Raw genomic sequence first — 13,595 nt, forward strand, 5'->3', positions numbered from 1 at the left:
GTTGAAAATGAAATCTAATAGATTGATGAAATTTACAAAATATACCATTATATACCGATATACCGTAAATATACCGCCGGTTCAATTTTGACCTAAAAAATACTGTAAACGGTCACCCTTTTGCCACAGCTCTCAACTCCCAAGAAAAAATACTACATACTTGTCACCAGTCAGTGTGACCATCCACTTTTCGCGACAATACCAACTGGCAGTTTAAATTCATATTCAAGCAAGTCACAAAATGAATCCTGCATTAATTCCAATTATTCAATGAAAACCAATTATTTACTTTCGTGGTGTATGTATGTATTTATAGCCAAGCCATTTCTATATTTCTTACACGTTTGATTACAGTTTACAGTTACAACTAAAAATGATTGCATTTGAAATTGTTTCGTTAACATTTTTTGTGTATGTGTAGTTTGTATATATTTTGCTAAGAATCTCTTTTAAATATTAATAAGATTTGTTAATTGTGGTCACATGCATATAGTACTATGCAGCATATACACAAATTATATTATCATTTTTCGTTTTTACGTTCAGATCCATTACTAAGGCGCGTCCCAAAGGGTCCTCACATCCGAACTCACTCTTGAATCTAATTGAAGAGAGAGATTATTTGAGATACATACAACAAGCAATGTCGGCACTCATCGCAATTGCTAATCTAATTGAGTTATAAATAATTGGGTGCTGTGCTGCATGGATTATCAGTATCGATTATAATTACAGCCAAATACAATTAACTCAACGATTAAATTCAAACAAAAGTAAGCGGGAGTAGAGCAGAACCACAATCAAGTGGAAATTATATGCGAAGGGTAGCAGGGGTGTGGGGTGGCACTGCAAATGGTAACGACGATTAACACATGCACCAATTTATACATTGACATCTGCCATTGGCAACTGTCCATGACGTTTCTTTCAACTACTTGCGTAACAACTAAACACTAAATTAAGCTTTAATATCTAACCAGAGCCCAGCACCCCGTGCCATCGTCGCGCCGAAAGTAGCGCGGTCGATTGTCCCTGAAGACGGTGACAGCGGGAAACTGGTTCTCCTGTATGAATTTGATGGTGGCACGCGTCTGAAATGAAATGAGTAAAGCAATTAGATCGCCTCACTCCCTGCGGGGGGCAACACACGCAAGCACGCACCTGGGGCGCAAAGTGTGGCGGCTCCACATCGGGGCTGGAGGACAAATGCTGCAGCAGAAACTCATCCGTCTGGGATAGCCACAAGTCGGCGCCGCGCAGCGGATCATAGTTGAAGGGGCCGATGCGCAGCATTCCCAGCGTGGAGTCGTACACATCCAGAACCTGAAATGCCAGTGGAGGAGAGTAGTTGTAGTGTTCGTCAGGTGACAACTCCGTGGCGATTTTGTATTCCGATTCGAATCGCTTACCGACTGCGCACCCATGAAGATGCGAGCATCGCGCAGCTCCCGGTCGGGGCCTCGGTCTGGGAAGCTGGCCGGAAAGATCTCACCAGTCTTGATGTTCACGCCCACGCCATAAATGATGGGGCAATTGATCTCGCCGCGCAGCATGGTATTCAGCTCGCCCACGCAGGCCTGCGTCAAATCGATCTCGAGGTGATGATTGTGGAATGATTCTGGAAGAAGCTTGCATTTAGAGCCTGCCACCTGCTGCTGCTGCCACTGCCACTCACGCATAATGCTATAGAAGACATCCTCGCCGTAACCCTTCGAGTCCCGATAGCCACCAATCAGCTGCAACTCGATGCGTCCTTCGGGATAGCCAAGGGCCAGCTCCTGCACCCGGGAGACCATGGTGCAGACAGCCTCGTCCACACCGCTTCCATCAAAGTGGGCCAAAGCCACGGCCCCAGATCCTGCAATGGAATGAGATGCGTTAGGGCAGATGCGAAGGTAAGCAGGGTTATCGAGGCAAACGAAGCCAATTTATGGGTGCAACTTACCCGAGTGCCTCACGACAACAATAATACAGGTTGTGGCATCGTCGGCGCCAATGATGTTGACGTTCTTGTCGTGCGGGGCAGAGGCGGCTAGCTCCCGCTGCCCGACATAGAGCAGACCCACGGGACCCACAGACTTGGCCTGTATCGAGTGCAACTGCTGGGCATAATCTCGGTAGACGGGATGCTGCAGGAACAGGCTGTTGGTGTCCATCGGGCAATCATCCTGCAGCACGCCATTCAGCACTAGGACCATCCTGGCTCCGCTGTCTCTATCTCTCTCTCTCTCTCTCTCTCTTTCACTCTCTCCTGTTCCTCCCGAGCTTTGGCCGGTCTTCAATTTCAATTACTTGGCGGCGTTTGTCTTCAACAAGACAAGTAGCAGGCGACTGCAACGGCAGACAGAACAAAATGTAGAATGGAATGATGTGAAACAGAATATTTTGACTGAGAACCCAACGGAAGAATGGACTCCTACTACTACTAGGGATGGGCAGGGGCAGACGCAGAGGCAAAGGAAAAGGCTCTGACCATCTCGGACTACAACAGAAGCAGCATAAAAATCAATTTACGATGCCCGCAACCACACAGAGCAAGAGCACCGAGCAGGAGGAGAAGATTTGCATGTTTGATAATAATTTCATGCGGCGGTGCTAAAAAATATGGTTACTGTGGTGCTCCTCCACCAATCCTTCCTCGATCACACCCCGTCGCCCTTCGTTGGCTCGTAAATTTTACAAGTTCTTTGGCACACAAATAAAAATGTCAAAAGTCTGGGGCCCTGCGGCTGAGTGTTTGTATATCTGCTGATTCGATTTTCTCCCTTTCGGCCGTGCTGGTGCGTGCAACAATGGACTCCCTGAAATTGGTTCTCTGGCCAGGGCAGAGGCGTTGCCCCAAAAAGGGATTCATTCCGGCAAGAACAAAACAGCGACTTGATGCTGCTGGCTCGTGGCCTGTGGAAATCTAATAAAACAATTAGAAGGCCATTTTGGGTCATCAATTTACGAGTGATACGACACCACCCCACATGGGCGTCAATTGAGGCAAACACTTAGTGGAGCGGCGCTGGAAGAAGTCACAGATGTCACACGAAAGTTAATAACAATTAAGTGGCAACGACAGCGACAGCGACAGCGAATTAACCACCAAATGAACAACGAATTTCATATAATTTAATAATACTTGGACGAGCCCAGAGGCACCCTGTGGCTACGCGCCTCACTGCAACTGCATTCTCCTTGGGCATGGGGAATGGGGCACGGAATGGCGGGGGATTCGATCTGAGTCAGAGCCTCGTGTGTAATTGAATTATTTACCTACAGAGTCTACAGGGTCTGGCTAGTTTCAATTAAGTAAAATAAAGACAAAGCTAAAGTTCAAGTACGAGTATGCCCATATACGAGTACGAGTACGGGTACGGGTACGAGTATCACTGAATCAACAAATGCACAGCCGAGAGACATAAGCGATTACATGGGCGAAAAGTTGTCTCGAACAATTGTCGTAGCTAATTTCTGATGCAGAATTCGTTGTTGTCTTCCTACCCAAAAAAAATACAAAATAAAAGGCTTTTGAAATCCGCAGCCAGAAAACAACACTATTAACCTGCTCGGGGCGGAAAACAATGGAAAAGTTGGTGGAAAAAGGAAAAATCAAACAGCAAAAGGCTGGAGAAGCGAGCAGCCTCCTCTGTGCAAATGTTGTGCCCGTTCCCTGGTGGATGTTGGATTGCCTAGACCCTAGACCTGGAACAGAACCAAAACTAAAACCAAAAACAAAACCAAACCAGGACCAGGTTCAGGGTCCCCCGTACCGTCCACCGGCAATTGTTATGCTGTGGCCGTCTATGTGTCTTGGTCTTGCCTGGAAGCAATTTAGCCGCGATCATGCATGAATCTTGATTAGATATTCAACGAGAAATAATTTGAAAATGATGACAGTTGGCGATAGGCGCAGGCACAGGCAAAGGCAAAGGCACAGACACAACAGCCCCAGCAACAGAGCTCTCTACTAACCGAAGCCAAAGGAGAACGAACGAGAATGGAAATGGTTTGTGGAGCCAGAAGATCTCAAAGGAGATCACTCTACTATATAGGTGAGACTGCGGATGACCGAGTTTCCCTACTGATTACCAATCAAAAGACCTAAAACTATTCGCTGACTCTGGCTTTACGGGCGGTCTTGCCAGTCAGTCATTCAGTCACATCGTGCGAGATTCTCTCCAATTGATAGGCCCAAAAACCTGAAGGACTGATGGAGGTACTACTCTCGTGGTTCGTCAGCGAAGAGAATATATGTATTGCTGGGGGGAACCAGAACAGAACCAAAGTGCAGTCCCCACAGTGATGTGATCGATGGCAGCCTGCGACGTGGACGTGGACGTAGACGTGGCCAACAAGGCCATCAGAAACGTTTCAATTCATTAGGCTGGCGACGAGTCTATTAAGAGAACGACTGGCTCTCGGACCTCGTTACGGTTTGGTTCGGTTCGCTACAGGCCGTGTAACAATCACAAATTATGGGTTTGTAGGGAAAATGATCTTGTAGATTTAACACTGATAGCCAGTGCCAGGCCAAACAGGTTCCATTTTTCTACTTGTCCGGCATTCTTGGGGCCAGCAACAGCGGCAGCGGCAGAATGATTGATGGCAATTTTGACGAGTGCAACTGGCTGCTGCAGCTTCCACTTTGAACGGGCAGAGAGACACTACCAGTCAAAGAAACTCGTCTCGGCTGCTCGGCTCTTCTTGTAATGTAATTTACACCCTGGAGTCCATCGTTTGGCTGCCGTTGGCTCGACTCTAAAGTGTCCATGTCCAGGTCTTTGTCTCTTCGTTGCGGTTGCTGTCCATTTCTGGCTGCAACACGCTTGCTGCACATTTCAAATTCTTTTGGCAGTCGGTCGTCGGCCGGTCGAGGGCAGCCCTTACACGACACAATTGTCAACAAGCGCGAACAAATTTCAGCACGAAAACAAGAAATGAAGCCAAGATCTCGCAAGCCAAAGCATTGGATGCTCTTTCCATGGGATATACGGGGCCGATTTTGGTATAATTTAAAAGGATTGCGGAAGGCAATGATACAATAAACGGATCAAGAAGCCTACAGTGGATTTCTTGCAGATTTCGGTTAAATATGAGTTGGTTTTACATTAACAGAACCGCTATTTCCCTTCGAGGGATCTGTTAGAGTAATCCAGATCTAAAAGGTTACGGGCGAAGCTGCTGGCCAGAGATAAAATGCCCTCTAAAAGGGTATGATAACAGCAACAATGACGACCGGTTCTGGGTTGATCTTCAACAGAAATTTCGGCTTCGGTGGGCGGCCAAAATGAAGAAATTGCAGGCAGTAAAGCTACGGCAAACGGCAACAGCAACAAGCAACAAGCAGCAAGCAACAGCAACATGTGACACAGAAGAGGTACAGGGAGCGGGAGACAGTTGGATCTGGGTATAACTGAAGCCTCCTCCGACGTTAAAGCCCTCTTCCGGGTTCGTGATTTTCGTTTGGTCCTCCTCCAGTTGCTGTTGTTGCTGTCAGTGGCTGTGGCTGCTGCTGCTGCTGCTGCTGCTGCTGCTGTGGTTGTGACTCCAATTGTGGCAGTTGTTGCAGTTGTCATTGTTTTCCACACATTTCATGGCCATAAAATATCGACGGGGGATGCGGAAATATTGGAAAATTAATTTCAATCGTTTGTTAATCGAAAGATAACTCTATGAGGCTAGTTGTTCCTTCAGCCACAGATACAGCCACAGCCACAGCCATTGCCATTGCCAATGGCTTCTCTTGCCTGTACTGACAATTTAATTTGGCCCGAATGGAGAGGAAGTTTGGCTGTGGACCAGGTCCAGGGCAACTGAACGTGACTGCCAATTGACTTCCACACAATTTCGCTCTGGCACGCAAATATCGTGAGTCTGTGGGCTACCTTCAGCGCTCCTTCACATCACCCCTCTTACGGGCCTCACCTCCCCAAAAATGGTCACAAAAAGCAAAAAACGAAAGTTTACATCGCGAGAGAGGGATGGGATCTCCAGACCCTGGTCCCCTGTCCCCGATCCCCAGTCGGATTCGTGTTCCTCTCTGGCGGTTACAACGTTTTGGGATGCCAAAATCAGCCAGAAGAAACAAACCGAATGGAAGTTGACATTTTTACGGCCATGTTTTGTCGTGTTGTATTACTTTTTTCTGGGTCTAGACCAGTCTCCATCCAGCGGTAGATGGCATACTCGTATATGGTCCAGAGACCAGAGATGACCAAAGACCGAGTCTGAAGTTGGAGATCTGTTGAATAGCTCTAATTAGAATTGCTGCTCGGCTCGTCGTGCTCCCTGCGGTTCGGTGTTTTCAAATCAGCAATTCCATTCTGCTTCCACTTCTCCGCTTCTCTCCTGTTCTTCGCATAATTCCATTTCATCCAGTTAATGATTAATGATGCTGGCGGCCGCATATAGTGGGGTTCATTATACACGTACTGTCATCGCCTCATTCAATTAGAAATCCAGAGAAATAACTGGAACTACTTTGCTGTCAATCATTTGACGGAGTGTCAGATGGTGGAAACGGTAAAGAACTTTGAGGAGAATAATGATCGAAGAAGAAGAACTACACAGCAAACAATCCTTTGATATATCAAGAGAGTCTAAGAGAAAAAGAAGCGTTCCCCACTGACAATGACTTGATCTCTACATACTTGTATTGAATAAGATCTAAGATCTGGGTAGTTCCCATATCACGGGGTTAGCTATTACAACAGCCAGGACATGCATATTAACCATTTAATGATCCTTAAGGTTCACATTGAAATAATTCACAGATCCCACCAAAAAGGAAATTTCTCTTCACACCAAAGAGACACAGCACAGACACCAAGAAAGGGGAATTCTCACTGAGTCGTAGGTCCCATAGCAGAGTCCCCGGATCGGCTGTTGCTGTCGTGTAGTATCTGCTAAGTTGCCTCCGACTCTGCCTCCGACTGTTCCTCTTACTGTTCGTTTTCCCCTATTTTTGTTTTGTTTTTATGGCTGCTTATGCAAATGCAAATGCGAGTCCGGACTGCGACTGTGACTGAAACTTCGACTGCGACTTGGAGTGTGCGTAAACGTTTGCGCCTTTTGTTCACATGGATGGGATGGGATTCCAAAAGCGTTGCGCTGCCGTCATGTCCAGTAATTAGCATAGCACAGAGCCAGAGCCAAAGTCAGAGTCGGAGACGGAGACGGGTATCTTTCTTTAGTACGAGTAGTTGTTTCTGTTTACGGTGCCTCTGCCTCTGCCTCCGCCTCTGAAGCTTGACAACTGCGGCACTTTGTTTGTCCTCTCCTCCGGCACCGCGTGGGCTGTGTCGGCCTACAGTTGCGCCTCTCGCTCATCAAATAAACTCGCAGTCGGCGGGGCATTGCATTTGTGAAAAGCCAAAGTCTGAGTTACTCTGCGTTAAACTTGTTTGACTTTTACGAGCCCACTAGTCGAGCTGCGAAATTAACCCTTAATCCAATGTTGATTTCTGTGAAAAGTGCGCTGAGACTTTTGATACATATATCATTTTTTTACTTATGGGAGCTGAATCAGCCGATATTATATAGAGCCGGAATATATCGGAATCGACATTAGATTTTTACGCTGAATCAGCATCGATGGAGCCATGACACTGGTACAATCTAATTTGGGGGTGGGAGCGCTTTCTGAATTTGAGAGCAGTCCAATAAACAACTACACCCTAGTGGCGAGACTATAGTCACGCAAGCGACATGTAATTTGTTTTTGCATCTTCTTGAGTCGCTTATCGAAGAATATATCGGAATAATAGAAGCAGTGGGTAACAAGAACAAGCCATAAAAGAATTTATTTATTTTATTTATTAAATTTAAGGCTAATATAAAATAATACAAGAATTTAAATAGTTGCTGTACAACGATTTCAAGACAATTTTTGAATTGTCAAAAGACTCTTGAATCAGTAACAGATTGAAAGTGCTTAAGTGGAAATTTCAAGGAGGCTGCCACAGTAACTCTTTTCTAAAATAAATTTATATGGAGCTTATAGAATTTTTAACAAATCATAACCGTAAGGACCTTCCTTTTCACTGACGACCGATCTTACTAAAATATTTTGTATGATTCAAATTTTCCCTAAACCCAATTTCTTGAGAGTTAGAGCCAAAAAATTATCCACTGTGGTGGGGTGTCTGATGCGCCGACAGTGGAGAATTTCAGCTAGCGCAATTCGCCATGTTTTCTGTGGGCTCATTTCTGTTTTTATGGCCAAAAGACACACACAAACACACACACACAAACAGAGCAACTGCCACAAACAACAGCCAGAAACGACAAAAGTCCACAGCAATCGGCTGGCATTTACAACATGCCTACAACGTGGTAATGGTAATGGCAGTATAACCACTGCATCGCTGCACCGCTGCACCACTGCAACGCCGGAGCAAGGCAGCGGCTGTGCTGGTGGTGGTGGCGGCATCTTGGTCCCGTCTTGGAATACCAAATTTTATAGCGGTACACTGTTAAATATTTTGTGGCACTGGCACTGGCACCGCGCAACAGGCAACGAGCCACAGCCAGAACTGGCTACGTGCGGGGGCGGAGGTTTGTTTTTATAGCCGCCCAGCCGCCCAATCGGCCCTGCTCCCCACCCCCACTGCCGCCTTCCACCCGCCCGCGTGCGCGTGTGTGCCCACCGGTTTGATCTTGGGCATTCATTCCGCATGCGGCACTATAATTTATAACAACTGCTGAAGGCGCTCGCCGAATGTGCGACTCCAGCTCCAGCCGCAGCTCCGTCTCTGTCCCCGACTCTGCTCGGAGCCCGGCTCCGATCCGACTCCACACTGCTCCGCATACGCGCTGCGTTCATCCTTTGTGGCCAGAAATTGCAGCGCATTGTTTGGCTTTGCCTTTTGTATACCCTACAATGGGTGGGTTAGAATGGGACTTGTGGAGAGCCTGAGGTCTCCATTTTCAAGAAGATTCGAGCACCTGAAACTGTCTCCTCTTCAATCTGTGCTAGCAGCTACTATGATCAAAGTTCTCACATCTTGAAGATTAATGTATGATCAAGTATTCGGTACTAGGAACCATTTAGCAATGGAATACTCTACTTCGAATAGCCATCATATAGTTTTCCATAGAGTATTCATCCTTCGCTATGGACTAATCCCTCCACGATGCTGTGGAGTTGGAGTGGCAGGCACGCCTCTATCTGCAATGTGCGATCTATTGCGACGGGCGCTTTCCTTTGAGCGGCGGGCCTGGAACTGGCTGGGATTGGATGGCATGGCACGGCCTGGCTGGCTGGCTTGGCTTGGCTGGAGCACACGGTATGCTGTGACTGGGTTTGGGATCATCTAATGGCTGGCGGACGGACGCAGCTCCATTTCACCTAAGATTGATAGCAGTTGACGTCGCTGCAGCTCTCTTTGGCTTGCTATTGGGTGCACAAGGCGATGGAGTCTGACAAAAGAACTTTTATGATTCGGCCAGGTGAAATATTTATATATATATAGTTTGGCATTCATCGGTCGGGCTCGGAGGTTCCCTCCCCCCTTCTCTCTGATGGGATCTGAATAGATTTCCGCAGAGAGCTCTCTCTCTCTCTCTCTCTCTGTGTGTATGTGTGTGTGTGTGTGTCTCTGCCTTGATTTATAGGAAGCGATTGCACATTTTGCAAATTACGATGTCTCAGCAGCTCAGAATAATCCATTCGTTGTTCGTTATTATTATTAATACCTGAATGAAGCCACCAGCAACATCATCATCCGGCTGGCACCGGCTGCTCCTTGGACTCCTCTCAGTCCCCTTTCCGTTGATTGAATCTTTTATGTGTGGATTTAAGAGCCAACCGGGGGCAGGGGCAGGAGCAGCAGCAGGAGCAGGAGCAGGAGTAGCAGCACCAGGAGTCAGACAGGCAGAGTTGAAATTAAATATTTATTAAATCGACAGCAGCCACACACACAAGCTGCCACAATAGCATATAAATCAGCTTAAAAACTATTCAATGAATATTCCAATCAATAGACAGACCCACAATGTGCTTGGGATTGGGGATGGGGATGGGAGCGCTCGGAAGCTTTAGAACATCTCTGACCTCCCCTACCAACGGAGGAGCGGAGCCGCAGGAGGAAATTAAAATGCTGGGCAAATGAGATGGCTATGAAATTGAAATAGATTAGTGAACACGGCATTTCCAAGCTACTGCACACACAACTCCACTGTGTGTGGCTCCTCCCTCGTAGGATTCCCCTGTGGCTCAAGTCCTCTGCGAAGGTCTTTTCTGTGGCTGCAACCTTTCAACTCCTCCCGAGAATCTATGGCAGCAATTATGTCCTTTTCTTGTGCTTGTGCATAGGGACAACTGACGAGAGAGGCCAGGGCCAAAGACAGGGCCAGTACTGGCCGGTCGGTCCAAGTCATTGTCCTCAGGTTACACTGACCAATTTCAAAGAGTACACGTACAAATTGAGGTGCATTCCCCCTCCCCACAGCAGCTGTCTGTCAGTCAGTGGGGGCCCCCTATAACCCTCTAAAACAGAGCCAGTGCAGTGCCTCCCAGAGTTAGTTTAATTAATTCAGCATCGACGGCTGTAAACATGGTTGGGCAACAGAGTCTACACTTTGACAGTTTACTCGAAAGAGGTGTAGGCACTTGTCGTCAGTCAGAGCCAGCCACAGCAACAGCAACAGCCACAGCCCCATCTGTGGATCCATCTGTATCTCCATCTCCTCCATCTTTCGCCTGACTATTAACAAAATCACACACAAAACTAAGAGAACTTTAACCCTTGACTTGGATGAAGAGGCAGCTTGAGTCTCAGCCTCAGCCGACGCTCTGGCTGGCTGCTGTGAGAGTCGGAGTCAGAGCCGGAGTTGCCTTCAATTAGCACTTTGGACACACATATTAGTGGGGGAAAAAACAGTTACTCTAATTTTTAATGACATCTTCTTGTTTTTGGGATGTAAAATGGCGCAAAGAGAGAGAGTTGGATGTGGCAAGAGATAGACGTCTGGTCTGTAAGCGCCATAAAAGATCTTCGAAAGAAAAACTAATTACACAAGTCGTAAAATCCTAACCGACCAAAAAGCCAAGCCGAATGCGATGTTCAGACAGCCCCGGACTCTACAGAGACCCAACAGATCTGACAGAACTGACTCATACTGCGACTGTATACATATATGCACACGGGAATTATCAGTTTTGATATACTATACATGATTATATACATTTCATTTGTACGAAAAAACCAAAACAAAGGCGAATAAAGTTCGCTATTATCAGTTTTATAAATTTAAAATTTCATCTGCCACAAGCAATCGAATCCTCCCTCCTTCCAGCGATTCTCAATCAACGATAAAGATAGTCCAGGGCTCATATTATTTTTAGACCGGCTAATATTGATCATCTTCCAGCAGGGCTTGATTGATCGCCAAGGATAGTAAAAGAGCCCGAGACCCAGACCAGCACAGACCCAAGCGCTGCCATGATCTTCGATTCGTTGGGATCGATGCATTGACCAAAGAAATAAATTGTTGCTACACGTATAAGACATCGTGTACGACAAGTTAAGACAACGATCTGCTCGCCTCTGCAGAACCATCGACCGATCCACCGATCCAACGATCCACCGATCCGCATCATGTGGCGTTGCTCGCTGCAGGACCCACAGACTGCAGACTGCAGGCGGCAGACGGCGGATCCTCCTTCTGCGGCCTTCGGTTGCGTGGACACTATTGCGCAGTGTCTATATCATTAATTAATTTAATCACTCGAACATGATTTCGCTGTGCCAACGCTCTCTGTGCTTTCTGCCAACTCTTTCGACTAAAGTTATTAATTTCGAGGCACTTGGGAAAGAAAATCGCCGCAGATAAGATGGGAAAGCCCCCGGCCGGGGGCAGCCAGCGATTGCTGCCTCCCCTGCTGAATGGGTATTCATCAGAATATAGAATATAGATTTCTGATATGCACATATTTCTAAAGAATAATCATTTTCTTATCAGTTCGCCGCGCTGCTCGGATCTGTTCAGTTCTGTTCAGATCAGTTCTGTTCGGTTCCTCAAGCAGCACATAAATTTTAACGATCTCCGAGCATTCCTCCGTGCGATAAGAAGGATGACTTTTTTAGACGCGCTACAGAGCAGAGTGTTTTCGAAATCAGATCATAGAATGGACAAGAACAAGGACGGCAATAGACTCTCAACTCACTTTCGTTTTAGTTGCTATATTGGGAGGAAGGGGTCTGTGGCCATTTCTGGGGGATGGTGTTCTATGGGAAGAGTGTGTTATCTTTTAAAGAACTTACACTGAATCGTAATCGTTCACTGCACTTGGAATTCGGATCTTGCGTTGATATTTTTTTCTCAAATTGTTAATATTCCCACACAATATTCACTTGGCCGTCGGCTACTTTTGGCTTTTGTTTTTAGAGTGGAATTATTTTTGTGTTATTTAATTTCTCCTTTTTTTTTTGTTGTGCGTGTTTTATTGTAGTTTTCTCATAAATACACTCTCGAGATATCTTTTTCTAAAGGGGAACACACACCAAAAACTGCACTGAAAATAGCGCGAAGCGGTACGCGCTGTACGTCGTTCCCCTGAAAAACCGGACTTGAGAATGAGACTGAAACTGAGATGGGGTCTGAGCCCGAGTCCAAGTCGAAGTCGAAGACTCGAGTGGACGGGCGTCGTCAGAGGCGAAACAGAGGAGAGCAGCGCCAGCGCCGGGGCCTTAGGACAGCCTGTTGAGGCGAGACAGAGAGCGCATGATTTGCTGCCGGCCACCTAATTGGACCCCGTTGCGACGCTGCAGCGATGCGACGACGACGATGTGGTCTCGTGTCGTGGTTGCCACATCGTGTTTTTCGCTTTGGCTTCGGCTTCGGCTCTTTTGAGTTTGTTTTGGGGCCCGCATTCTCTGGCAACTCCTTGGGGCCCCGCAGGGCCCCAGCACCAGGCGGTGCGACCGAGATGGCGAATGAAGCAACACGTGTTCTTATCAGTTGAGTGGAGGAGTCGAGTCAACCCCACTTGAGTGGAGTGCAAGTGCGAAGCAGTCCGAGTCGAGTCTCGAGTGGGGATTGAGTGAAAGCCGTCTGATGATTATTTGATTTTAGTTTAATTCTATTACATGCAGGTCCACTGTTGCTCGTGTCCCCGTTTGTTGTTGCAGCTGGTGGTCACTCGCCTCCGTTGGCTGGACTCGGTTGCTCCTCTAATTGGTCAGTGGCCAGCGTTTTATGTACAACAAATGCAGCTAGTGCTTGCCCCTATCTTGAGTGCCACTCATATGCTGGACACTTGAGGGTCTCTATAGAAATAGTGGATAAAAAGGGACATAGGGTGTTCAGATGGCGCTAGTTTTAAGGGTTACTATCTCTGAAATATATCAAATTAGTGCGAATTATTGATGAAATCATTTTGGTTAACCATTCTGAAACTACTTATAATGAAATATGACAATTCAGTAATCAATTAGTTATTCTTTTACTGCATTTCAGGAAGATATTCTTATATGGTTTTATTAACTCGAACATTTGATAGTTCATGAAAATCATGAAGTTTCTTAAAGTGTTTTCTTGGTTTCCCTAACTGGATTACACTAATAGGATCTCGGAATAGTACGCATCAAACTGGAGCAATCCTT

The 13,595-nt window shown here is 46.6% G+C and overlaps 1 protein-coding gene across 1 annotated transcript; it reads right to left on the reverse strand.

The window, feature by feature from the left end:
* Positions 1 to 284: 284 nt before the first annotated feature.
* On the reverse strand, positions 285 to 12,577 carry LOC108158486 (protein N-terminal asparagine amidohydrolase). The gene is made up of 7 exons (XM_033391065.1): positions 12,255 to 12,577; positions 1,946 to 2,331; positions 1,676 to 1,858; positions 1,410 to 1,618; positions 1,162 to 1,323; positions 978 to 1,091; positions 285 to 601 (listed from the first exon to the last, which is right to left on the reverse strand). Exons 2-7 carry the CDS (start codon positions 2,196 to 2,198, stop codon positions 590 to 592), a joined length of 933 nt encoding a protein of 310 aa, XP_033246956.1. The 5' UTR covers positions 2,199 to 2,331; positions 12,255 to 12,577; the 3' UTR covers positions 285 to 589.
* Positions 12,578 to 13,595: the final 1,018 nt, after the last annotated feature.

This window comes from Drosophila miranda, chromosome 3 (genome assembly GCF_003369915.1).
Source record: "Drosophila miranda strain MSH22 chromosome 3, D.miranda_PacBio2.1, whole genome shotgun sequence".
Lineage (NCBI taxonomy): Eukaryota > Metazoa > Arthropoda > Insecta > Diptera > Drosophilidae > Drosophila > Drosophila miranda.